The sequence below is a fragment of the Oryctolagus cuniculus genome, chromosome 7 (assembly GCF_051225735.1).
Source record: "Oryctolagus cuniculus isolate XC-2025 breed Fujian yellow rabbit chromosome 7, ASM5122573v1, whole genome shotgun sequence".
Classification (NCBI taxonomy): Eukaryota; Metazoa; Chordata; class Mammalia; order Lagomorpha; family Leporidae; genus Oryctolagus; species Oryctolagus cuniculus.
In genome coordinates, this window is record NC_142873.1 from 108,650,656 (window position 1) to 108,677,308 (window position 26,653).

Consider the following 26,653-nt stretch of genomic DNA (forward strand, 5'->3'; position numbering starts at 1 on the left):
CATAAAAAAATTGTTCCATCTAAGATTCTTTTTAACTGAAAAAAATTCTTAAAATGGTTTTGTATCTTAGCCAGGAAAATCACCATTCCTTTGTCCGGAAACAGACCAGAAAGGACACAGCTGAGCCTGGCTTGGTATGTTTTAAGAAAATGATTGTTTGATCAGATACATAGCATCAGAGCCGTGTGCTACCGGGGGAAACTCAGCGGAACCGATTTTCCAGAACATACCTGAGTAAATCCGATGAGGGTTTTCAAAGGAATATGTTAATAAGGTTTAGTCTGAGTATTCAAATTAAGTCAACAAGTAGACAAAGGAAAAATGACATACTCTCCAAAACAATCTGAAAAGCAGATGCACATACATCCCAAGGACTGGTAAGAGTATGAATCCTAGGGCTGGTGCTGTGGCCTAGTAGGTAAAGCTGCTGTCTGCAGTGCCGGTATCCCATATGGGCACCGGTTTGAGACCCGGCTGCTCCATTTCCGATCCAGCTCTCTGCTGTGGCCTGGGAAAGCAGTAGAAGATGGCCCAAGTCTTTGAATCCCTGCACCCTGTGGGAGACCTGGAAGAAGCTCCTGGTTCCTGATTGAATCAGGTCTGGCTGTTGCGGCCATTTGGGGCTGAACCAGCAGATGGAAGATCGTTCTCTCTCTGCCTCTGGCTCTGCCTCTCTGTAACTCTGCCTTTCAAATAAACAAATAAATCACAAAGAATGCCAGTTTGAGCGCTGGCTGCTCTGCTTCTAAAATAAAAATAAATAAATAAATAAATAAAGAGTATGAATCCTGTTTTCTTTGGATCTAATAGGAGGTTTTCTTTTCTAGCTACATAAAAGTAGCTGGAGCACCTGCAGCTCTTATTTCTTCCCAGCACTGACGAGCAGGGTTGGATGCAGGCGTCAGGAAGACTTGGAGAACCAGGACGCACTGAAGGACCCTTATTAGGATTTCAGAGAAAACTGAAGTTCAGGATCAGAGTCTTACCACAAAACACAAGAAACACATTTCTGTTACTGTGTTTGCATAGATTGTTCATACAAGGATTCTTCAAAAAGTCTGTGGAAAATGGAAACAAAACATAAGTTTATTTTGGTTCAAATATAAGGGTCTTTGAAAATTTCATGAAAACACGTATTAGGAAAAAACTTAATGAATTTCAATTTTTTTTTGCACCTAAATAAATCTACTTATTTATTAAAACACCTTATTTATTTACTTAGTTGAGACAGAGTGATAGAGATTCCATCCATTGGTTTGATCCCTAAATGCCTGCACTAGCCCGAGGAAGCCAAGAGCTGGGAACTAACTCCAAGTCTCCCACACGGGTGGCACAGACCCCATTACTTGAGCCACAGGGTATGCACTGGCAGTCTCTCTCTCTCTGCCTCTCCTTCTCTCTCTGTGTAACTCTGACTTTCAAATAAATAAATAAATCTTAAAAAAAAAAAAAAAAGTTACAAACCCAGGGACTCCAGTCTGGAATGGGAGTACTCCAACCAGTGTTTTAACCACTAGGCTAAACAGCCACATGTAAATTTATCTTTTAAGTCCATTTTCCATGAACTTTTAAATGTACCCTTGTTTTTCATATGGGTGCTAGTTCATGTCCTGGCTGCTTCACTTTCAATCCAGCTCTGGCCATTTTGGACATTGGGAAGTGAACCAGCAGATGGAAGACCTCTCTCTCTTTTTGTCTCTCCCTCTTTCTCTGTAACTCTGTCTCTCAAATTTTTTTTTTAAAAGAAAAACTAGGATTCCATAGAGAAGTTTACTTTTCTTGAAATAGAAAACTCATTCACTCTCTCCAGCAGTTAGAGAATAACCATTTTTTATTATTATTACTTTTTTACAAAGATTTATTTATTTGAAAAGGAAAGTTAGAGAGAGAGAGAGAGATCTTCCACCTGCTGGCTCACTCCCCAAATGGCTGCAGGCAGTGGCTCTACCCGCTACGCCACAGCACCGGCCCGAGAAAAACCATTTATTATTAATGATACAGATTTAGATGCTCAGGAAGGGGGGATTCTGTATTTTAAAATGTTAGCTTTCTATTTCATCCAATTATATCCTTGAGCCTCTTTGCATGTTTAAGATGATCAAAAAGCCCCTGAAGCTGACTGCCCCACGGGAGGAGGGCCTACTTTCAGTTTCACCTGCTGGGTGACCAAGTGAACGGAACCTGCCTGAGGCACAAGCGGCATGAGAACAAACCACGGCAGCCACTCGAACTGTCCATCGCATACAGTTTATTTCACTAGACTGCAATTTTATACAGAGTATGAAGGGGTTTCCTGATAGCACATATATACTTGACTTTCTGGTCTGCTTAAGAACCACATTTTTACATTATATTGTGATACCCTATCATTAAAACATTATTCCACGGGTTTTTCCCAACTACATATAAACGGAGATTTACCACACACACGGTGCAAGAATGTCTTTATAACATATTTGAATCACAAAATGTGAATCTAAAATACATCACTGTAATTAGAACACTACTGCAAAATTACAATGCCCCATGTTCTAGTAGCCAGACTGGATTAATCCCTGTATAAATCATAAAGCAGTTTGGTGGGTAACTTCGTAGAGAACCGGCAGCAGCTTTTAACTAAGACTTCAAATGAAATCTTTAAGAACAAAATTTCACAATTTTAAAAACTTCTTTGCTTATGTATTTAATTCTCAGAGACACAATGGGACATTTATGATTTTATAGTCTCTAAAATAAGGAGAATAAACCCACCCCTTCCTTAGTGGAAAGGCTGGAGTTGACATGTTAGGTTTCGTAGAAACCTAAGAATAGCACTGTCAGGGGAGTGGAAATGAATTATAAAGAAACAAACTTTTTCTTAAAACATCTTGGATTCCTCAGCCCCTCCCCCACCACACACAAAGAATACTGCATTACAAATAAAGATTCTTTTTTCCCAATGAAATGATGTAAACAAGTCAGAGAGGGAGATTCTTCATTCTTCATTTTCCCATTCTTCGGAGTAGGGCAATGGGCTGATTATCAGTTAAATAAGAGGACTTCTTGATCAAGGAACCACTTCATGACACACACACACAGCAGCTCGGGATAACCGCTGAGAACGTCTCTTGAGTTTCCTTTCCGTTCCCCCAAAGTATGAGAATGTTTGAAAGTTCAATAAATAGTAGAAAAATAATCCTTTACTTAGAAATTTTGAGATGCATCACTTAGAGCTTAACATACGTTCCGTACAGCCCCGTGGTATCCCGGTACTGCCGAGATACAGAGCGCGCGCTGGCTGTGCCCGGGTGTGCTGCGTTCCCGGTCTCCGCGCGGGCACACTTCTCTCTTCCAGTTAAGGACAGCCGAGTGTTTCTGGCTCCTTGGAACATTCCTCTGGCTCAGCTTGACTCACAGGTTTTGTCTGTTTGGAGGTTGGCCTTGTGCTCCATTCCACGTGCATTACGGCAGGTTCATTCCTCAGGCTTATTTCCCCTCCATCCCAGGTCAGCTTCACATCTTCACAAATGTGACCTTGCTGTGGTCTCTCTTGCTTCTAAACAAGTCAACAGGCAGGAAGTGAGTTCAACCACTCTGGACATCGTGCAAACACGTGGAGTCTCTCGCTGAGTTTATGTTGGCTTTTTCTTTCCAGAATGCTCTGTGTTTCTTAGACCCCTTGTTCTCATGGAGGCGCGGGAACCGTTAGCATTCTGCGTCGACAGTGTGCACCGTCACGGCCGCCTGTAAGTGGTGGCTGTGATGGAGCGGGGGGTGGTGCGGGCGGTAGTGGTGGAACTTGTGACTCAGTAGGGCAGCAGTCTGAGGCGGGGTGTCCAGGTCTAAGTCCTCGTCGTGGTTCCCCACGTCGACCCCGGCAGACAAGGGGTCGTTGTTGCATGGAGGGTTCTCGCTGTCTTCCTGGGGGCTCATGGTGCTGTAACCTAGAAAAGGAACAAGACAAGCCACTGAGAGCTTCAAGAGGCAGAGAGATTTCACTTACAGTGTCTAGGGCACTGGGAGGGAGGCACATCCTTGTCGTACAGAGGTGTGAACACTGGCGGGCTGGCTGCAGGTGTCCAGGTAACTTATTTTTATTTGTTTATTTTAAATATTTATTTATTTGAAAGGCAGAGATACAGCAAGAGAGAAGGCCAGAGAAAGAGACAGAGAGATCTTCCATCCACTGGTTCACTCCCCAAATTGCTGCAATGGCTGGGGCTGGGCCAGGCTAAAGCCAGGAGCAGGAGCTCTCTCTGAGTCTCCCATGTGGGTGCAGGGGCCCAAGTACTTGAGCCATCTTCCACTGCCTTCCCTGGCACATTAGCAGGGAGCTGGATAGGAAGTGGAGCAGCTGGGACTTGAACTGCCACCCATGAGATGCCAGCATTGCAGGTGGAGGCGTAACCTTCTACGCCACAGTGCAGGCCCTGAGGTAACTTATTTTTAAAGAGATCTAGAGTTAATTGGCTTACTCCAACCATAAAACAACTACACAATAATACATACTAATTTTAAACAATAGGAAATATGTAGGAGAAAAATAAACAAGAACTCTCACCTCAAATCCCTAAATTAACAAATCAAACATTAAAAAAAGACCCAAAGAGGACTCAGATCAGTTGGGGGCCGGAGGGGAAAGTCAGGATTCAAAGTGCCTGAATGTGATGCCACAGTAAGAATAAAACAACCGTTACTGTTGTCTGCACACCTGCTCCATGGCAGGTGCTTCTGCCAGGTAATTCTTGCACACCAATAAGGCACGCATTTTAATACCCATTTTATAAGTGAGGGAAATGATGATCAGAGAGGTTAAGGAATTTGCCCACAATCCTCAGACCTAATCAAACACAAGCTACACATATGCTCACAGCAACTGGCAGAGGAATCAACCATTCTCTGTGTAAGCTGGCTCACCATATTTAAAGATTAATTTCTTTTGGTATTCTAAGTAATACACGTTTCAAAAGAAAATACCCTTGTTGATCAAAGGATTCCATTCCAAGAACCTTGGCATGCTTTTAAATATTGCAAAAATCTCCTTTAAACATTTTGAGAAGTGACAGCTCATTAATATTTTCACTGCATCTACAGTTAGCATCAATCAGCCCTTACCCGTGGGTAGTGCTAGTCACATGTGTGGCTTCAAAACTGATGTGTGTGCACACAACCAAGCAGGAGTAGCTGGTTTAAAAATGTATGCCCTGTGCAAAAATCAGAAAGATCATTCTCCGTCGTTGATGAAACAGTATTCAAATGACAGAATTATCCAACAATCCAATTCAACAATATTTATTGGGCATCTACTATGTACAAGTCACTGGTTGGGCAACTGGCTGGAAGAGATATGGAGATGAGAACCTGGTCTTGCACAAACTCAAAAGCTGGTGTTGACAGATAAAACAAGGTGCGCCTAAGCCATTCAATCATTCATTTATTGGCGACCACAATGGGCTGGTGAGAGAGATGACAAAACATGAATAAGAGATGTCTCCTTTCCTTAATTTTACAATTGAGCATGAGACAGGTGTCTAAAAGCTACTCTTCGCCTAATGCAGGTACTGGTGAGCACAATACTTGAAATCCAGATTTCAAGGCTGGCACCGCGGCTTACTAGGCTAATCCTCCACCTTGCGGCGCCGGCACACCGGGTTCTAGTCCCGGTCGGGGTGCCGGATTCTGTCCCGGTTGCCCCTCTTCCAGGCCAGCTCTCTGCTATGGCCAGGGAGTGCAGTGGAGGATGGCCCAAGTCCTTGGGCCCTGCACCCACATGGGAGACCAGGAGAAGCATCTGGCTCCTGCCATCGGATCAGCACAGTGCGCCGGCCGCGGCGGCCATTGGAGGGTGAACCAACGGCAAAGGAAGACCTTTCTCTCTGTCTCTCTCTCTCTCTCACTGTCCACTCTACCTGTCAAAAAAAAAAAAAAAAAAAAAAAAAAGAAGAAGAAAAAGAAAAAAAAGAAATCCAGATTTCAGTTTTGGCTCAGGGGATGAGGAAACTTCACGGAAGAATTCCTATTCCAGTTGGACTTGGGTGGATGAGTAGGACTGTGATGAAAAGAAATGAGCAAAGGGCCCCAGAGGTAGGAAAGGCCATTCCTGTGCCGTGCGACTTGGATGAGAGCCTGCAGGAGCTGCAGAACAGCGCATGGGAAGGCAGGGGGGTAGGTTACAGTCAGATCAGAAGGCTCAGGGCAAAGAACTGAGATGAAGAGACAACACACGACCAAGCAGATGCACGATCGTTGCTGTGTTGAGTCCTGGCGGCAGTTAGAAGGTTACTGCAATAGCCAAGATGAGAGATGAAGAGCTGAAACTAGAGGAGTGGGTCTGGACTGATCCAACAGCTATCTGAAGGCTGGAAGGAAGAGAGGTCGGCAAGCAATCAGCTGTGGGCGACTGAGGGCAGTGAGGGATGGGTAAAGGTCACTACGACTTCAAATCAGAATGGTGAGGAAGACAGGGAGAGGCGGAGACCAGGTCTTAGGAAAGAACATGGATTTTGTTTCTGAACATCTTAATCTGGTAAATCTGTGGGTCACACACATGGAGATCTTGGGGGCATCACCTCCATCAGTACAGAGGAGGGAGAGTTCACTGACACAGGTGTCTGCTATTTCTGAGCCCTTCTAGGAGAGAGGCAGGTGCCAGAGTAGAGGCTGAACAGAAAGGAAAAAGGGTAAGGTGAGGCCTCAGCTCCCGAGAAGTCCACAGTCCCGAAGAGGAAACACACATATGCTAAGACAAAGGCATGGGGAAGGAATTCCAGCGCCAATGAACCTGACCTAGATCCTGGAGGGTCTTGGCACATGCAAAGGTACAGCAGCCTGAAAGGCTCTTTATGGGTCTTGGGGCTGGGTGGAAGGTTTGGTTTGTGCACAGAGAAGTGGGAGGTGCCACTGGGCAGGTGGGCTAAGGCCCAACTGCAAAGGCGGCCAAAGCTCTGAGCGAGGGTTTACTAACGGGTGGAGAGTGGGTGGCGGTGAGGAGGCAGGCTCAGAGGATAAGAAGCTCAGAGGGCATTGTGCTGGGGCCCGGAGCTCCAGGGGATGCTGATGACCTGAAGTGGGACAGAGGCAATGTTTGGAAATGGAGCAAGAAGCTGCCTTCAGGAGACTGCTGAGTGCAGAGGAAGCTGGATTTGGTGACCAAATGGAATTGCCTAGGCAAGATAGAGGGGCGTTGCATAAGATCAAGGTTGCTAGGGTCAGAGGCTGGGCAAACAGCGATACCTTCACCTGTGACTCAGAGACCAGGAGCCAGAACACACATCACACCCTCTCAGCTTTGGCGGCGCTGAGTCTTGCATGTAGGACCAGATAGGAAGTCCTAAAGCCTCAGGGACAAAGCGCTGTGTGTGCTCAAAGCACCTCATGCTACACACGTGAACGGCTGAGTAGAATCCTTGAGAACTCAGCATCTACGTCAATGACACAAAACCCTCCTGGCTGGCCTGCCACCTCTGCTGAGCCACAAGCACCCGCAGTAACTGTTAATTCATTCCTGGCATTCCTGGCCTTCTGCTTGTTTCCCTCCCCTCACCCCATCTTGCTACTGTGCTTCGTGCTTCAGTCTGAAAGCCTTCTCCGGGAAGCCTTCCCAACCAAACACACGGGGTCTTGCGTGTTCTTTCTGTGCGTTTACATGACATTGGGTATACTTCTCGGTCTTCAATTTTACCATCTAATAAAAATGCCTGTTAGCAATTTCTTTCTTAAATCACAGGGATTTATTTAAGTCTATACCTTATCCAAAGCAGGTACTGAAAACAAAAATAAATCCTCACCCACCCCAATACTGTATTTCCAAAGTGATGACATGAGTGAGTTTTAGTTATCTGTGGCTGTACGTCTTAGACACTCACCAGTCTCATCTAGTAATGCACACACTAGGCTGGCTCTGCCCAGCAGTTCTGATAGTCCTATGATGCTATGAACCCAGTTGGACACAGGCCCTAGACCACATCCAGGTTGGTAGGGAGGGTATGGAGCTGACTCTAAGGCAACTTGGAGACCACCCCATTTCTTTCCTTTTAAAATTTATTTATTTATTTGAAAGGCAGAGTAACAGAAAGACAGCTTCCATGTACTGGTTCACTCCCCAGATGGCCCAGGCTGAAGCCAGGAGCCAGGATCTCCAACCAGGTCGGTAGTAGGGACTCAAATACTTGGGCCACTTTCTGCTGCTTTCTCAGGTGAATTAGTAGGGAGCGGGATTGAAAGCAGAGCAGCTGGGACTCAAACTGGTGCTCCAATTTGGGATACTGGTGTCGCAAGCAGCTGCTTAACCTGTTGCACCACATGCTGCTCCATTTCTTTCTGTTCATGCTGTCTGATGAGAACCCCAGCAGAGGCTGTTCCCAAATAAAGTCCTCACACCAGGACCATTCCCTTTAACTTCCTCCCTAGAATACTATTGTTCAAACTCCTGTAACTTCCTCTTATTTTCTCACTCAATAAATTGTTTGCTCAGTGCCAGGCAATTCTGTTGAGCACTTGGAATAGTGAGGCGTATAGACAGACTGCACGCCTGCTTCACGGAGGAGGAAGCACAATTTACAACACAAAGGATATTATTTGGGACCACTTTTAAAAGCAACATTTCTTCATTAGTCAAAGGCATATATAGGAAAGTGTCTGTAAACCTCAGGTGAGAAACAGGCTTCAGGGAAGAGGCCAGGAATCCAAAAAATAGAAAACCAGAAAAAAAACAAAAACAAAAACAAAAAACAAAACAACAAAATACAAAAAAAATTATAGAAAACCAGGATTCTGGGGCCGGTGCTGTGGCGTAGTGGGTAAAGATGCCATCTGCGGGGCTGGCATCCCATGTGGGAACTGGTTTGGCTTCTCCACTTTGGATCCAGCTCCCTGCTAATGCACCTGGGAAAGCAGTGGAAGATGGCCCTGCACCCACGTGGGAGACCCAGATGAAGCTCTTGGCTTAGGACTGGGCTGGTTGTTGCAGCCATCTGGGGAATGAACCAGCCGATGGAAGGTCTGTCTCTCTACCTTTCAAACAAATAAATAAATCTTAAAAAACAAAAAGAGCCAGGATTCCACATCTACTCTTGGTCATGCTATCTGCTCACGTATTTATTTGACGGTTCCTAAGAAACCTCTCTCCACTGTAATAAATGGGAGATCCCTCTGGGGGCTCATTCACCATCTGGTGGCCACAGACAGTAACTGCAGGGGAACATAGGTGCAACCAGAAAATGGCCTGGTGGTGTCCCATGTAGCTTTTGTGCAGGTTTCCCAGGTTCAGCAAGTGCCTTTTAAGTATTTTGGAATTCACCAGGAACTAGAGAAAAACTCCCCTTTTCAAAAAAGAAATTTTGCTCAGTATATCTTTGAATAAATTTTCTAATAAGATGACAACCAAATACAAATTCACAAGGAGCATACAAGAGGACTTCAAAAAGTTAATGGGAAACATAATTTAAAAGTAAGACAGCAGACAATTAGAAAACATAAAATTATCAAAAGAAATAATGAGTAAAGCAGATATAGTTAAAAACATACAGACATGGGTCAGTGCTGTGGCGCAGCAGGTTAACGCCCTGGCTTAAAGTGTTGGTATCCCATATGGGTGCCGGTTTGAGACCCACCTGCTCCACTTCCAATCGGCTCTCTGCTATGGCCTGGGAAAGCAGTGGAAGACAGCCTCAGTGCTTGGGTCCCTGCACCCATGCGGGAGACCCAGAGGAAGCTCCTGGCTCCTGGCTTCGGATTGGCACAGCTCCAGCCGTTGTGGCCAATTGGGGAGTGAACATTGGATGGAAGACACCCCCCCCCACCTCTCCTCTCTCTGTAGCTCTTTCAAATAAATAAATACATCTTTAAAAAAATATAGAAATGATAACTGTTTCTGTTTCTAACCTCTACCTACAAATCTTAAGAGTTTGCAAGAGAAACAACAACAAAAAAAATCAGTCTAAGTGGTCTTAGACAACTAATAAAAATAATCCTATTTTTTTAAAAAAAAAATTCTCAACTTGGGTGGTTTCTTCCTCTAAGATGGAAAAATGAAAATCAGTTTCTTTCAAAAGATAAAACTGTTGGTCATATAAAATATTTCTAAATAAAATTATAGTCTAATGTTTCCAAGTTTAGCTTGGTAACATTCACTTTTAATCCTAGGAATATCACAACTCTGAACCGTATCACACAATAGTCTATGGTTGTCATATATTTCTACATCTTAGAATTCCTTCACTAGGTAGGCCAGAACTACAGCACCACAATTCTACCAGTTCAAGGGCCATTGCCAATGTCACACTGCCCCACGGGATCTTCTATAATCTACTTGCAGATAAAAGTGCAGTGTCTTCCTCTTTCCTTTTGTTCCATTCCTTTAAGGAAGCTGTCACATTCTACCCTTTATCAGCCTCATGAATACCAGCATTCATTTATGGTTTCCTCCCAAATTATAAATTCCTTCAGGGCAAGGTGGGCCTTGAAGACAGGGAGGTTAACCTTGAGCTCCAAGCTTATCAGATTATTCCATTTAGTCCTCACAACAACTTTAGGAGGTAGGAATTTTAATCCTACCCTTAAGTAGTAGGAAACAGCTGCAAAGTAGCCCCACTAAAGTCTCATCTGCCTACTAAAAAAAAAGGGGGAGGTTTGAGGTCAGAGTCACAGACTGGATTTCTGTACTTAATGTTTATGTACAGCTTATCTTCGAGGCATCACAGGGACAGTATCTGCAGTGACCCATCGCCCAGGTTCAGGGATATGACAGCAAGCAGCTAAAGTCTATTGATTTTATGACGCGTTTGCAAGAAGTGGCAAGTCAATGCCTTCAATTTCTTCTGGCATTGCAGTCTGTCTGCATGGAAAACTATTTTTTTATTCCTTGGGGGATAACAGGGATCCAATTATTGTGAAAAATGAAGGAAACCGAGCCCTTAGCTGACTGTACATTCCTTTTATCTAAGCTGTTGCTTCATTTGCCATTTTCCTAAGACAATGGGAGAGGCTAATGGAACATTGTAAACAGCACCAAGAAGTCCGATTTGGTATGGATGCAATTTTATTAGAGAGAGAGAAAGGATTCGCTGTTTATGCTGAATAAGAAATCATTTCTTGTTGAACTTTAGTAGCCTCAAACCTGTTTTATTATTCAAAGGAGAAGGCACAGAGCTGCCTGGCAGCAGAAATTTATGCAGGTTCAAAGGTTTTTTTTTTTTTTTTGGGAAAAAAGCCAGAAAGCCAAAGAAACTGAAAAATTTAAAGTTCTGCCTTGGCTCTCCATAGAAACGCAAGGTTTTATTTAGTTGGTGGGAACAATGTCATTCAAAGCCCAAATTAATAGTCTCTGATTTACAAAACAGAGCTTTCACTTCTCCTGTTTCCCAAAGGGAGCCTGAATACCTGGCAGCCGTGCAAAAGTCAGAGCTGTCTGCTTGGAGGATTCCCTCTGCCTGCATTTTCTCCGCATAGGTGTGGGAGAACACTGTTTGAAGGCTTTTTCACCCCACCCCCCCACAGGTGTGGAAAAAGCTGAGTCAAAAAGGCTTAAATATATTATTTATGCACTTGAAAAAGAGGACCCAATTCTGGGAGAAACATAAAGATTTCTAGGAGATTTTATCAGCTCACTTAAAAAATAAAAGGATGTTACAACAACAGGCATGCTCCTGCCTCTCCTGTCCTATTTCTGTGGAGTGGGGGCAATGATGCTTAGAGACTAGGATACATCTGCTGTTCTTTGTGACTGTGAGCAAGCAAGGTGGACTTTGGGAAGGTGAGAAGCCAAGTGGTATGCCTCAGTCTTTGGTAGAGCATGTGGACTTCGTCCATCTGAGAGTCACTTTTTTTTTTAAATATTTATTTATTTGAAAGGCAGAGTTACAGAGAGGCAGAGAGAGAGAGAGAGAGAGAGAGAGAGAGAGAGTGTGAGTCTTCCTTCTGCTGCTTCACTCCCCAAATGGCTGTAACAGCCAGACCTGGGCTGATCTGAAGAGAGTCTGGAGCTTCTTCTGGATCCCCTATGTCGCTGCAGGAGCCCAAGGACTTGGGCCATCTTCTACTGCTTTCCTAGGCACATTAGCAGGGAGCTGGATAGGAAGTGGAGCAGTTGGGACTTGAACTGGTGCCCATATGAGATGCCGGCACTGTAGGTGGGAGCACTGGCTCCATCTGAGGGTCATTTGGTACTCAGTGCCTCTTCACAGTTTAGGCCTGATCCAACTTTTTTTTTTTTTTTTTTAATCTTTATTTTAAAGGCACAGTGACAGAGAGAGAAGATAGTGAGATCTTTCAGCTGCTAGTTTACTTCCCAAAAGGCCGCAATGGCAGGTCAGGCCGAAGCTAGGACCCCGAACTCTATCCAGGTCTCCCACATGGATGGCAGAGGCCCAAGTACTCAGGCCATTTTCCTCTGCTTTCCCAGGCACATTAACAGGAACTGGATTAGCAGTGGAACAGCTGGGAGTAGAACAGGGGCTCATGTAGGATACTGGTGTCACAGGTGGTGGCTTAACCCGTTTTGCCACACGCAGACCCCTTTCATTAACTTCTTGAAGACCCCCTCATATGCATAGATTTTAAAATTCTTTTGCACCAAAATACACTTATCTTTTAATTCTGTTTTCTGTCAACTTTTTGAATCACCCTTGTGTAAACTCCATGACTTGGTACACAATAATCCTTTTGCCTCTTACAGTCTTTGCTCTTTTCTTCCACTATTCTTCAAGGTTCAGTACAAAATTGTTCCTTTGGTAAAGCCTTCTCTGGGCCTCTCAGGCAAGGTATAAGGTCAGAGCCAGAGAATGCTGGGGGACAGCACGGACTTGTCACATCCCAAGAGTATGTGCCTGGGAGAGCGATTAATGCTGCTAATATTTGCCAACCAGCAGTGCTGGGTGATAGGACCTAGAAGAGTCAAGCGGTTAGTCAGCAGATTCTATTTAGACAATAGGAATCCTTTTTTCTTTTCTTTTCTTTTTTTTTTTTTTTTTTGATGAATGATCTGTTAAAAATTTATGTATTTTCATTTTATTCGAAAGACAGAAAGAGGGAAGGAGAGATTTTTCATCGAATGGTTCACCCTCCAAATCCGTAACAGCTGGGGGTGGGCCAGGCTGAAGCTGGGGAGCCTGGAACTCAATCCAGGTCTCCCATGTGGGTGGCAGGAACCTAAGAACTTGAGCCATCACCTGTTGCTTACCAGGGTGTGCATTAGCAGGAAGCTGGAACTGGAAGTGGAACTGGGAACTGAACTCAGGTACTCCCGAAATTGGATATGGCATCCCAGGAAATGTCTTAACCACTGCCCAAACACCTGTACCCAAATCCTTTTTTATGGAGACCAATTTGGAAATGGTCAGTGAGCTCAGAGGTCATCTGGCTGTGGCTGTGGCTAGGAGTGCTGAAATATAAACTAACATGCCCCAGCTCCTAGAAAACAACATCATGCTATGGGATGTCTTTGGGGGAAACTATGTCAAAATAATTTACGGGATAGGAAAGAGAGAAGTAGACAGCGAGAGCATGCCCACCCAGGAGGACCCCAGTTTCTCGGGTCTTCAAACCCAGGAAACTAGAACTTACCATGATCACTTTCCGTTCCTGATCGACCCCAGTAGCGGCGCCTCCTTTCTGGGCTGTGTGCGTGGCGCTCGATGACAGCAGCTATAAAGCGAGTGTTGCTGACTGTGGGAGGTCAAGGACAGTGAATGTTACTCTGCTAGTATCCTCAGCGTTGCAAGTACATTTGCCCTGAGAAGGTTCACTGGTGTAGGGGGGAGTTATTCTTTGGAAAGTTAGAATAAATAATCAAAACAATATTTTTTTTTTACATTTAAAAAGCAGGGAGATAGAGAGAGATCTCCCATTGGCTGGTTTACTCCCCAAATGCCCACAATAGCCAGGGCTGGGCCAAGCCAAAGCCAGGAGTTCAGATCTCAAACCAGACCTCTCACATAGGTAGCAGGGAATCAAGTACCTGGCCATTACCCGATATGGGATGCAGGAGTCCCAAGCACCAAATGCCCACCCCAGAATGAATAATTTAGAAAAATTCTAAGGATGAGGGGAGCTGATTTTAGAACTAGTACTTATTTATACTGGTAGATTCCTAACATCCATCAGGAAGCTCTGCTTCGGGCAGCGTGAAGCCAGAGTATCTCATGAGTAATGAAACTATTTTTTTGATGAAAAATTCTCCCCTTCTCACCGAGTTATAGATACCAGTTTAAGAGAACAAAAACATGCGCACCTCAAACTCCCCTCTAAAATACTGTGCTGGGAAAGTAAGGAGGCGAGGAGAGGATGGGAAGGGTGATTCATTTTAAGCTAAAGCATTTAATGCAAAACAGACAATTTTTTGAGATGCTCTAAAACAAAGCAAAGACCTATGCTTACTCCTAAGAAATATGGGAGAAAAAAAAAAACACCCATCATGCCAAGGCCTCTTAAATTTTAATATAAGCCAAAAGGATATAAGAAAGAATATTTATTTTGGATTAGCCTCCTGCTGACACATTCTGCAGCAAGGCTGCTGAATACTCACTGATGCCTCTGTCTTCGTGGCTGTCGTCGTCTCTTTCATCTCTGTCATTCTCCAGGTTGGACATACGCACTGACATTTCTACCCATCATTAAAAAGAGAGAAACATGACTATTTAATCAAACAAAACCACCAGCTTTAATACCCTGCTGAGTGCTTGTTTGATGGCTGGGTGACAGCATTCCATCAAGAATGAATCCTATCTTAGAACAGAATGAACTGATGCCCCATTTTTTTTTTTTTCTAAAGGAGGAGGAAGCAGAAATCAAAAGAACAAGAAGTGAATAATCAGGAGAGGCACCTGAAATTGAATTCTGAAGAAAGAGGAGAGAGGTTGATGGAGGCCAACAGATCTTTAATCCTTTACTAAAGCGCCTGGAACGGAAGGAAAGGGGTCTAAACCCGTGACTGCTTGTGTTCACAAAATGTGTTACAAAAGCCTGTAAGGCCTGGATTACGGCTACCTCCAATGTAGTCAAATCTTACCAAGGGGAAAGTGTGCTGTGATCCGCCTTGCTGCTAAGCCAGGCAATAGCACCTGGTGATTCCCCGCTTCAGGACTGCAGCTCACTGTGAAACATTCCAACATCCACCTGCCATTACGGCTGCAAGGGTGAGCTAAGCCGCCAGGAGGAAGAATGAGTTAGCTTCACCTCCATGCAGGTCAGGCTAACACATACCTGGTGGCTTTAAGAAGGATGGGATGGCCTCTAACATTTTGTTCCCTGATGACAAATAGATGCTACACTTCTGACTTTTGGTATCAGGGCCACGATTACAGATTAATGATCATTTTGTATTTGGCTTCAATTACTTATCCTGTTTTAAGAGATGTGATTATTCAAATGTGTCCACTCACACAGGTTCATATTCTTGTCAACAGTGCTCTGGGATACCTTTGATTCACTTGTCTTTTGGGAATGGCAAGGGCAGCACATCTGACTAGCAAAATTCACTACTTAGCATCCCAGCCCTTGTGCCTGGCCCACTACAGAGGCAAGCTGCAGTGAGGTAATGCTGATAAGCAGAGAGAGGACCCAAGGCTGTTCTGAGGAGTGACAATGGAGCTTGTAGGGTTTAGGCACTAAAGAAGCAGGCAGGCTTTGGGGACTTGCAAAATAACCCCACAGAAGCTGGAGACGCAGCACTGTTCTTTTAATTTCTTACAGGCTTCCAGAACTGGCCACTGCCATTCTGGCCTTGAAGCAGCCTGAGGGAGGCTGCTGCCTCTGCTCTCAGGGGGAGCTTTGGAATTCATTGTAAACTCACCTTGGGCAGCAAGAGGAGACATATGCTGGTGGCTGCGGCGATGGATCTGGTGGCGGTAGGCATACACAGCCAAGACTAGCACCATGATGCAGCCCATGATCCCTCCAGCCACAGGACCCACGGGGGCACTCTTAATCATGTTTAGTGTGATCACCTCATCACCTTCAGTGAAGCAAACAAACAGATGCTCCTTGGCAAAATTACCCAAGCACGATAGGTGGGGTGGGGGGGGTGGGGGGTGGAAACAGGGTGGTGAGACAGGAAGGAACACCACGGGAAAGGGTTTGGGAAAGACACATAAAGAACATCGACTTCATCATGGTAAAAACACAGTACACCCAGTAAAAACCATCCTTCGGTTCTACATTGTGATTCTTCCCCTGGGCTAGCCACATATGGTAGGACACTCTTTCCTGACGCTGGGGAAAGGCCGTGAGTGCAGCTCCCTGCTAGCCCTGTGATCACAAGGAAAAGCCACTCACACTCTCATGTGCTGTGTTGCTAAGTTATGGTGATTGCTAGGTTTGGTGTGTTAGATGCACTTTCTGGCAAGAGTATTTTTAACTCATAGTGGATTTATCAAGACAGAATCCCATTGTGAGTCAAGGAGCATCTGTGTTAACTACAAATTTTTGACTCACCTGCCAACTCAGAATTAGGACTAGGTGTTAATTCCAGAAAGACAATGAAAAAAAAAAATCTCAGGGGAGGGATAGAGTCTCCTTGGTCAGTATTTTCAAGGTCCTAGAGACTGATCTCAGAGGCTCCTCTGCCTATGGTGTCCCTAGCCCCCACCCTAAGCAGCCTCAGTCGCACTGGGTACTTCTGGCTTCTGTTGACTCCAAGGATCAGAAGTCTTAGACTTGTGTCTTGCAGAAGTTGGGAGGGAAGGTTGCAGCATAAATAGTTGTGCAGTGATCACTTTGCATATCGCCAATCGTGTGCTTTTGACAGCTGGGACATACATTCAAACAGACCCTGGAATTCAGCCAGGCGGAAATTAGGCCTGATATTTCTTAGAATAAGCTTTATGGGAATGGATTCCAGGCTTGCAAAAGTTGGCAGGACAGATGGCTGCTCACTCTGTCTGCACGGAACCTGAAGGTAATTATCTGCCTTGGCTTTGTAACTAAAGACTACTGGTGAAGCAGTCTAGAAAGTTGAGTAGAGGACAATTTTAATATTTCTGTCCTAGTATATAGGCAGGAAAATGTGTATTCAAGAATCAAACTGTACTGGGTTCCCAAGAAACATACCTATTGCTCCCATGTCATCAACGTAAGGACTTTTTGCTCCCACAATGCCACCGAAGCATTCCTTCTGGGGTGCACAGTAGGACTTGTCGAGGTGAGTCTTTCCATCGCTGCCCACCATGCACCACTCACAATCCAGCACCCCAAAGCAGTCCCTGCCAGAAAGACAGTCCATGTCCAGAAGGCAGGGGACACACACAAGCTCGGGCTCAGACAGTTCTGCTCCTTTACTTCCTTGTAACATGAGAAAAGCAATAGTCTGCTGGGAGATGGCTGCTTTATGCCCCTCAACAACTTTGCAAATGAGAGAAATGAAACTGTTCTCTGTGAGTTAAATTATGATACACACATCACAGAATAACGCAAGGTTATTCAAAACCATCTTAACAAACCAAATAGAAATGGTCCCTGAGTTTGGGTTGACATTACCCAAGAGTGTGTTTACTACAATGAAGCAAGAAAATCAATGAACTCCCATCATTTCTGCAGTCCATGAACCCCTGTTCTACTGCCCTGCTTCTTCATGCTGCGTCTCTTCATACTACTTTTTTTTTTTTTTTTTTAAGATTTATATTATTTATTTGAAAGGGAGAGTTACAGGGAGAGAAGGAGAGACATATACAGATGTCTTCCATCTGCTGTTTCATTCCCCAAATGACTGGGACTGGGTTAGGTGGCAGCCAGGAGCTTCATCTGGGTCTCCAACATGGTATAGAGGCCCAAGGACTTGGGCTATCTTCTGTGCTTTCCCAGGAACATAAGCAGGGAGCTGGATGAAAAGTGGAGGCAGCCAGGACTTGAAGCAGCACCCATAAGGGATGCTGGCATTGTAGGCAGCAGCTTAACCAGATACCCTAATCCCAAATGGGTGCCAGTTAGAGTCCCAGCTGCTCCACTTCTGATTCGGCTCTCTGTGATGGCCTGGGAAAGCAGTGGAGGATGGCCCAAGTGCTTGGGCTCCTGTGGGAGACCTGGAAGAGGCTCCTGGCTTTGGATCAGCTGAGCTCTTGCTGTTGCAGTCAAATGGAGAGTGAACCACTGGATGGAAGACCTCTCTCTCTCTTGCCTCTCCTTCTCTATGTAACTCTTTCAAATAAAAAAAAAAAAAAAAAGAAAAACTTGCCAATTCACAAAGATACAGTACAACTGCCAAATAGCTACAACAAGTGGGATTTGCACAACCTTAGATTTGTTGGACATAAGGCTTACGGAAATCAGTTTTAGATATGAAAAACTGATACACCTTTTTAAAATATGAAGAACAGGAATAGCAAATATTAGCCAGAAAAGCTCAATGAGACTAATGGTCAGTATTCTTTTCTGCTTACCCACTCTCCATCCGCTGACTACACCTGCTGTTGACACACTGGTGAAGGGCATCTTGCAGACCAGGGTCAATAGCTGTGTATGTCACCGGCTCCTGGTGGACCTCGCAGCTTGGGTTTCTGTGCAGAAAGCAAGATTGAGGTCAGGACCAACATCACTTACATTCTCATCATACCCCTGATGCTTGAAAGTGATCTGCATGCTAGCTTTGCCACTTGGTATACTCTGAGGACAATTACAGAGCTACTCTGAACTTCACTGATTCATCTTTATACAAAAGAAAAATAATGTGTAAATCGGGGCCGGCCTTGTGTGTAAAGCTGTTGTCTGTGATGCTGGCATCCCATGAGGGCTTCAGTTTGTGTCCTGGCTATTTTCACTTCTGATCCAGCTCTCTTGCAATGGCCTGGAAAAAGCAGTGCAAGATGGCCCAAGTGCTTGGGAAACCTGGAAGAAACTCCTGGCTCCTGGCTTAGCTGTGGGTGTTGCGGTCCCTTAGGAAGTGAACCAGTGGATGGAAAATCTCTGTCTCTTCCTCTCTCTGTAACTGACTTTGAAAAACCTTTAAAAAATGTATAATTTAGGCCAGTGCCATGCCTCACTAGGCTAATCCTCTGCCTGCGGCGCCGGCATATCAGGTTCTAGTCCCGGTCGGGGAGCCAGATTCTGTCCCGGTTGCCCCTCTTCCAGTCCAGCTCTCTGCTGTGTCCCGTGAGTGCAGTGGAGGATGGCCCAGGTCCTTGGGCCCTGCACCCCATGGGCGACCAGGAGAAGCACCTGGCTCCTGCCTTCAGATCAGTGTGGTGCGCCGGCTGCAGCGCGCTGGCCACGGTGGCCATTGGAGGGTGAACCAATGGCAAAAGGAAGACCTTTCTCTCTGTCTTTCTCACTGTCCACTCTGCCTGTCAAAAAAATTAAAAAAATAAAAAATAAATGTATAATTTAAAAACAGGAAACCATAATCATCAACAAAATCAGAATGAATGAATAAAATCGAAAGTGAATATTATTTCCCTTGCCCATCATCCTAAATCTTATCTTCCTGGGGTAACCACTGTTAACAGCTTAATAAGGGTCATTTTAGACATTTTTTTCTATCCCTAAACAAACATATTAGTTTTTACACATACATGACACTCTGAACCTCTTGAGTTATTTGACTAGTTTTTAAAATTAATTATTTTATTTTTAAAAGATGTATCCATTCATTTGAAAGTCAGAGTTACATAGAGAGAGAAGGAGAGGCAGAGAGAAAGAGAGAGAGAGAGGTCTTCCATCTGCTGGTTCACTCCCCAATTGGCTACAACAGCCGGAGCTGCACCAATCCAAAGCCAGGAGCTAGGAGCTTCTTCTGGGTCTCCCTCACGGGTGCAGGGACCCAAGGACTTGGGTCATCCTCTACTGTTTTCCCTGGCCATAGCAGAGAGCTGGATCAGAAGTGGAGCAGCTTGGACTTGAACTTGTGCCCACATGGGATGCAGGCACTGCAGGCAGCAGCTTTACCCACTACACCACAGCGCTGGCCCCACTGACTAGTTTTGAAATTTGCTACTAATATAAATAATGGTGTATTATGTGTCAGCATACATGTGAGCTTGTATGACAACAGCCTGTATATTTATCACAAGGTTAATTAAAAAACTGACTTAATGTGCATAAAATATCCGACACACAGTAGGCACTTAGTAATGCTTTTAACATTCTCACATTTCTTTTGTATGTAGTATATACTTTAAAAAAAAGATTTATTTATTTTTTTGAAAGGCAGAGTTAAAGAGACAAGGAACAAGAGACTGAGAGAGATCTTCCATCCACTGGCTCACTCCCTGAATGGGCACAATAAATGGGCTGGGCCATGCCAAAGCCAGGAGTCAGGGGCATCTTCTGGGTCTCCCATGTGGGTGCAGGGGCCCAAGGAGTTGGGCCATCCTCTCTTGCTTTCCCAGGCACATTTCCAGGGAGCTGAATTGGAAGCAGAGAAGCTGGGACTAAACCGGCTCCCATATGGGATGCTGGCCTTTGCAGGCTGTAGTGCCCATATACATTCTTAACATTTTCTCAGCATCTGAAGTTAAGTGGACATCATTTTATCACTCTAGAGCTTACTATCTGCTTCATCAAACAGTTACATCATTAAAACAAATTATCTTTGTATACCCCAACCTAAAAGAAATCTATGATAGATCCCATGGCATTGTGTTTTGTGTGTGTGTGTGTGTGTGTGTATTTTTTACCGGTTCTCGGCATTGGTGAGATTCCCAGTGCACTCATTGACCTCTAGGGGGCACTCACAAGGACATTCACATTCATTTTGCTCCATTCTGAAAAGTAAAAATAAAGTTACTATGCTGAAGGTCAGTGGCAAACTGAATACTGTACATGCACTGCAGGAACAAAATAAAAAAAAAGGACAGTAAAAAAGAAGTTCTGATCAAAGTTTGATACAATTGCCCTTAATCTATTTGGACAAGGATGCTGCAAACAACAAAGCTCTAAGTACCTTTGTAACTGGAACTTTCTCTTTCTTCAGGATGCACATTGTCCCTTTCTGTCCTTTTTGCAGATGCCACTTCAAAATGCTTGGCATCAGTGAAAGTATTCAACAGTGTGGGAAACAGAGAGTGAGACCCATCACATTCTTACCGGTGACAGTTGAGACAGAGTCGGTCCACCATGCTACAAGCACAGAAGGCAAGAGAGTCGCACGTCTCATTGACAATGCCAACAAACGCATTGGTTCCCGGGATCCTTGCCAGTCTGTATTTAGAACAGTGGCTGCCATGCACAAGGTTCGTCAAATCCCCCTATAGAACAATCAAGTGTCAGAAGTGATAGACAGCAAGGCAAAGTCTCAGCCCTACCTTGATGGCAACAACCCTTCAACCACTTGATGAAAACAGCTTAAAAATAAAACTTTGTTCTGATTACAAAAGTAGTATATAGACAACTGCTAAAAACGTGGAATGTAAAACCACTCATAACCTCATCATTCAGGTAATTCGTTTATCAGCTACATTGTATATATATTATATATTCTTTTATCTATGCTTATACAAATATAAATTTTTATAATCTGTATTTTTAAAAATATTTTTTATTTATTTATTTGAAAGGCAGAATTACAGACATAGGCTGGGTCACTACCCAAATGGCTGCCACGAGCAGAGCTGAGCGGATCCAAAGCCAGGAGCCAGGAGCCTCCTCTGGTCTCCCACAAGGGCACAGGGGCCCAAGCACTTTGGGCCATCTTCTGCTGCTTTCCCAGGCCACAAGCAGAGAGCTGGATCAAAAGAAGAGCAGCTGAGATATGAACTGTGCCCACATGGGATGCCAGTGCTGCACGCAGAGGCCTAGCCTACTATGCCACAGCGCCAGCCCCTATAATCTATATTTTGAAATACATATCATAAAATTGAAACATTAAGAAGACAATTTTCTTATACAGAATAGCTTAAAATTGATTTAAAGGCTAACATAATTATTTATAAAACATGCATTTTTTTCCCTTCAGAGACAAGCCTTTCTCCTATCTAGAGCCCAATTTCTTGGTACCAGAGAATTTAAACAACTCAACTACAGCAAGTATCCATTTTTTTTTTTTCATTCTATGACAGGAAAATGTGATACCTGGCTTTTTGAACTGCCAAATTTGTCTACTATATTAGAAAAACAAAAATTAAAAAGTGGTATTGTAAAGCTGTGGGTGATCATTTTTCTGCATGTATGCATGTACCAGGCAAATTATTTCACCCTATTTGTTTCCCTGCCATTCAGTCCTTGTATGTACATGACGAGGATGAGCTTTTTTCTGAGAATCATGGCACTGAATGGTTCTTAGAGGTACAGATGAATTTTCCAACTGCATGTGAGATACCCACTGCTAGAATATAAGCAATAACACACCCCCTTTAGTGCCTTTTTACCACCAATACCGAGGAAAGCTTCAATTCCACTTCGGGATAACTTGGGCTAATTCACATTTAATTAAAATTTGCCTTTCTGACATTTCTACCTGAGTATCCTGGCTTTGTCTAATGAGAACTCCAGAAACCATTATATAAATGATGGAAGACAAAGTAAGTCAGACTTTCATATGACAATCTTAGCTGGACACACCCAATGTTCCTCTTAAAGATATATTGCTCAAGATGGTACCGGGTCTGAACAGAGTGACAGTGAGTCCCTTTACTTTGAACATATACTTCTATTAATATGCTCACTTAAAAAAAAATCCTCTCTTCTACTAGACATTTGCTTTCTCACACAACTTTTTGAGATGCAGTTTGGGACTTAGTTAAACTGGTTAATTCTAAAATTAAGTTTAGGGGCTGATGCTGTGGTGTGGCAGATAAAATTGCATCCCATGTGGGCACCAGTTTCAAGCCCCAGCTGCTCCACTTCTGATCCAGCTCCCTGCTAATGCACCTGGGAAAGCAGCAGAAGACGGCTCAAGTACTTGGACCTCTGCACTCACGTGGGAGACCCGGAAGAAGCTCCTGGCTCCTGGCTTCAGATCGGCCCAGCTCCTGCCATTGTGGCAATTTTTTTTAAAAGATTTATTATTTATTTATTTGAAAGTCAGAGTTACACAGAGAGAGGAGAGGCAGAGAGAGAGAGAGAGGTCTTCTATCCACTGGTTCACTCCCTAATTGGTCGCAATGGCCAGAGCTGTGCTGATCTGAAGCCAGGAGCCAGGAGCTTCTTCCGGGTGCAGGGACCCAAGGACCTGGGCCATCCTCTACTGCTTTCCTAGGCCATACTAGAGAGCTGGATTGGAAGTGGAGCAGCCAGGTCTTGAACTGGTGCCTGTATGGGATGCCAGCGCTTCAGGCCAGGGCGTTAACATGCTGCGCCACAGTGCCAGCCACAAATGCCTATTCTAAATAAAAAAACTTACTTCCCATGAATAACTTTCTGAATGCTAGTTCTGTCATGCCCCATTTTAGTTTTCTCTGAACTATTATTTTCAAGTTAATGCAAATGTCCTTAATGTCTTTAACTGAAAACAGGTTAATCTGCAGCCACTTATATTACACAAAGTATTCAAAGCTAAAAAACAAAAAAGAAAAATGAAAATTATTCTTGGATGATTTACATGAAAGTTCCAATCTAAAGGGCAGATGATCCAGAACTGACTGAACTTGACCTTAGGAATTTACGGAGACCAAGTGATCTCTAGAAGACAGGAAGAGAGAGCACATGGTGCCATACATATTTACACAAGAGTGTGGGAACAGACTTCAGCAGATATTTCAAAGGGATTAAACGAGGCAAGTCTTTAAACAAACAAGACCCAAACAAAACACCAAGTGTGAGACCTTAAAACATTCACCTCTCTACTCTGGGCTTTCTATTCCACAATTGTCAAATAATATTTAGACTAATATTTAGGCGGTAACCATTACTCCATTTCATATTCCATTGTGAGATGAGAAATGAGAGTGTTCTGGAATCAACTTACCACAAGGCTGGTATTGAATTTATAAAACCTCTGGACTGTTCTGTCACTGAAGCTGTTGCACAGGTTTTTCTTAACAAAGTTGGGGTGGTTCAGGATATCATTTGCTACCAGGGGCTCCTAATAGGGCCAAACAGAAGATATATGCCATGTAATGAGCTGCAGGCTGTGGGAGAACTGCACTCACCAGCATTGCAACAAATACCTTGTGAGTGATGTGCTGTTGTTCCACAGGTGCGTGTCCCTTGGGGTCAATGAGAGTTGGATGTGCCACCAGATACCCCCTGTCCTCCATTATGAAGCACCTGTATCAAAAAAATTGACGCCCCTCATTCATGTGAGCTGTTTTCTATGGCTTCACAGGGCATTTATCTGGCTAGCTCTGGAACAGACTGCAACTACTTCTGGTTCTCAATGCTTAGTCATTGAGAAAGTGAAGGAAAGTAGACAGGTATATTTTTCCTAAAGAGAAAGAACAGCTGCGATACAGGTGGAGGTGAAAGTTACATTTGACTCTGTGGTCATATACATATTCCACAGACAATGTGCCCACTCGGTACAAGTAAGATGGACTCAAAGATCTTTACAAGGATGTAAAAGTGGGAAGTTTGTTCTTTTATCAGGAAAGGGAGATCTTGAATGAAGTAGACTTGGGTATTCATAGGCAAAACTTATAATTTCTTCTTTCTATGATAAACATAAACAAAGTACAACATTCAGGAGATATATAAAAATACAGTTGATGGAAACAATAAATAAAAAAGCTAGAACTGTTTTAATCAAGACTATATTTTGTTTTATTTTATTTACATTAGTCACATCAGCTTGCAGGAATCCTGCATTTCCCCATTATGAGCCAATGTGAAATTCAGCAGTGACATGAAGCGTGGACCATGAGATTGAATGAAGAAAGCCATTTTTAAAAGCAGCCTGCATTAAATCAAGGGAATGCCCTTGCTTTGATCAGACATGTTCTTTTGAAATTCAGGAGGCAAAGACTTTTAGTTCCATGAGCCTCGTTCCGGGGAAATGTAAAAGGAGCAGTCTAAGCAGCTGAAAATTTCACAAAGACTTTGGTTTAATGACTAAGTTAACATCAAAAGTTCTACCCAGAGTACCCTCTGGTCTTTCTAGTACCAAAGACATGGGAAACCTCTAATTACTGACTTCTAGAGAAATAAGAGCTTTTGGTACATTCTCTGCCACAGTTACTCCTGTTGTATGCTGAGTCTATCTGTCTAAAAAAAAAATCATAAACAGCATGCATCTTAGAAAAAGGAAAGAAGAACAAAATTCTTCTCATTAACTCGATTTCTGATCCTGGCCATAAATATTGTGTGTTTGCCATTCAACTAGGGACAGACATCTACTAGTTGGCAGTTAGTACAGGAAATGATGTCCTAAAGGGCTTACCTTATTTTGTTGCCACCATCTTGGTTACAAACTGGTAACAGGTCCATCAGAACCTTGTAGAAATATCTAAGTGTGAAGTCAATGCCCATCACAGCCACCGTGTGTCCAGAAGACAGCTGTGTACTTCATGTAAAAAAGAGCAACGAGAACAAGAGGCATGGCTTATTTAAAGATATGTCAGTCACGGGGACACTGTATGATATCAGAAATACATTCCCACTCTTCCTCTGCACTTTCCACGCTTACAAAAACTAAGTGACTAATTTAGTGTAATATGGAGATTTTGTGAGAGAAAACTTATGGGTGCAGAGGTACTAGCTGGAAGGTGGATGCATAGATACTGCGGTTATCTCTGACAAACCTCTAGACAAGAATCCTGAGCATTCTTATGAGGTATTAATTTCAAGAAAACTGATGCTTGTCAAGGTCACACAGTGAATAAAGAGTGGAGGCAGCGATTTCAATGCAGTGACTCCAACTCTAAAGCACACACTCTTAACCATGAGATATACTGCCTCCTTAGATCCGCAGGGCACTCAAGAGTTATCAAGCCATTTTACACAATTGCATTTCCTGTGGAGATGCCAGAAAGGAATCATAGTTTCTGTTTTTATAAATGAAAAAATTAGACTTTTTAACAAGCTTCAAAATCAATCAGATCCCCTTTTATTTATGGCACAGAGATCAGTTCCAAATCTGGCTTTTTCTGTAATATTCCAGCTGCCGCAGTGAGAAGGTGATTTTATTTCTGAACCACCCACCCGACCCTGGTATAACTGCTATCTGCTCTAAGAGATCAACACACTGAAGTCACAGCATGCATACTGCCCATGTAAGTCTAGCGTTCATATTTTTACCTGCGTTTCAGATAGGCACCCTGTTACCATAGCAACTCATAAAGAATGTCATAGAAAAATCAAGCCAAGCCTACATTTCTAAGTAGAACAGACCAGGCTGTTTGCAACACTTTTGTGAGATTTTCACTGCCAAAGACATGTCTGACCAGTTCCTTATCAATGGCAGTACTTCATCCCTCACGGTGTTATCATTCTCCAAGTAGCAGAGTCGCAGGTCACTAAATGAGCTTATGAAAGAACCACAGCAGAGCTACTAGGAGTAACTGATAAGTGAGTGTTGATTAGAAAACCCTCCCTTAACTCTTGGCCAAACCACTCCTGAAAACCAAAGGTGAATGGGAGTGCTTCATGACAAGCTGACTAGCAGCTTCAGCTCTCTCTCTGCACTCGCTAAAATGCCAGACGTTTAAAGCATGGATAGTATGGTAATCAAAATAACTGCCAGTTATTTGGAACTCAACATGATCAATTCCAGCACTAAGCATACTACCTACATACATCATTTCTAATTCTTGTATTGTTCAACACGAGCATTACAAGACAGTCTCTGTTTTACACGAGGCTTAGAGAGGTCATGGGA

General features: G+C 43.7%; 1 protein-coding gene across 1 annotated transcript in view; it reads right to left on the bottom strand.

The window, feature by feature from the left end:
* Window positions 1–2,231: 2,231 nt before the first annotated feature.
* Window positions 2,232–26,653, bottom strand: part of CACHD1 (cache domain containing 1) — a 247,434-nt gene continuing 223,012 nt past the window's right edge. The window contains exons 17-27 of the mRNA XM_002715945.6: window positions 25,217–25,339; window positions 24,009–24,108; window positions 23,807–23,923; window positions 20,989–21,149; window positions 20,580–20,666; window positions 18,348–18,464; window positions 17,023–17,174; window positions 15,767–15,928; window positions 14,501–14,578; window positions 13,540–13,641; window positions 2,232–3,923 (exon numbers count right to left, since the gene is read on the bottom strand). Coding sequence (XP_002715991.4) covers window positions 3,685–3,923; window positions 13,540–13,641; window positions 14,501–14,578; window positions 15,767–15,928; window positions 17,023–17,174; window positions 18,348–18,464; window positions 20,580–20,666; window positions 20,989–21,149; window positions 23,807–23,923; window positions 24,009–24,108; window positions 25,217–25,339 — 1,438 coding nt within the window. The 3' untranslated portion in view covers window positions 2,232–3,684. The remainder of the gene's footprint in view (window positions 3,924–13,539; window positions 13,642–14,500; window positions 14,579–15,766; window positions 15,929–17,022; window positions 17,175–18,347; window positions 18,465–20,579; window positions 20,667–20,988; window positions 21,150–23,806; window positions 23,924–24,008; window positions 24,109–25,216; window positions 25,340–26,653) is intronic.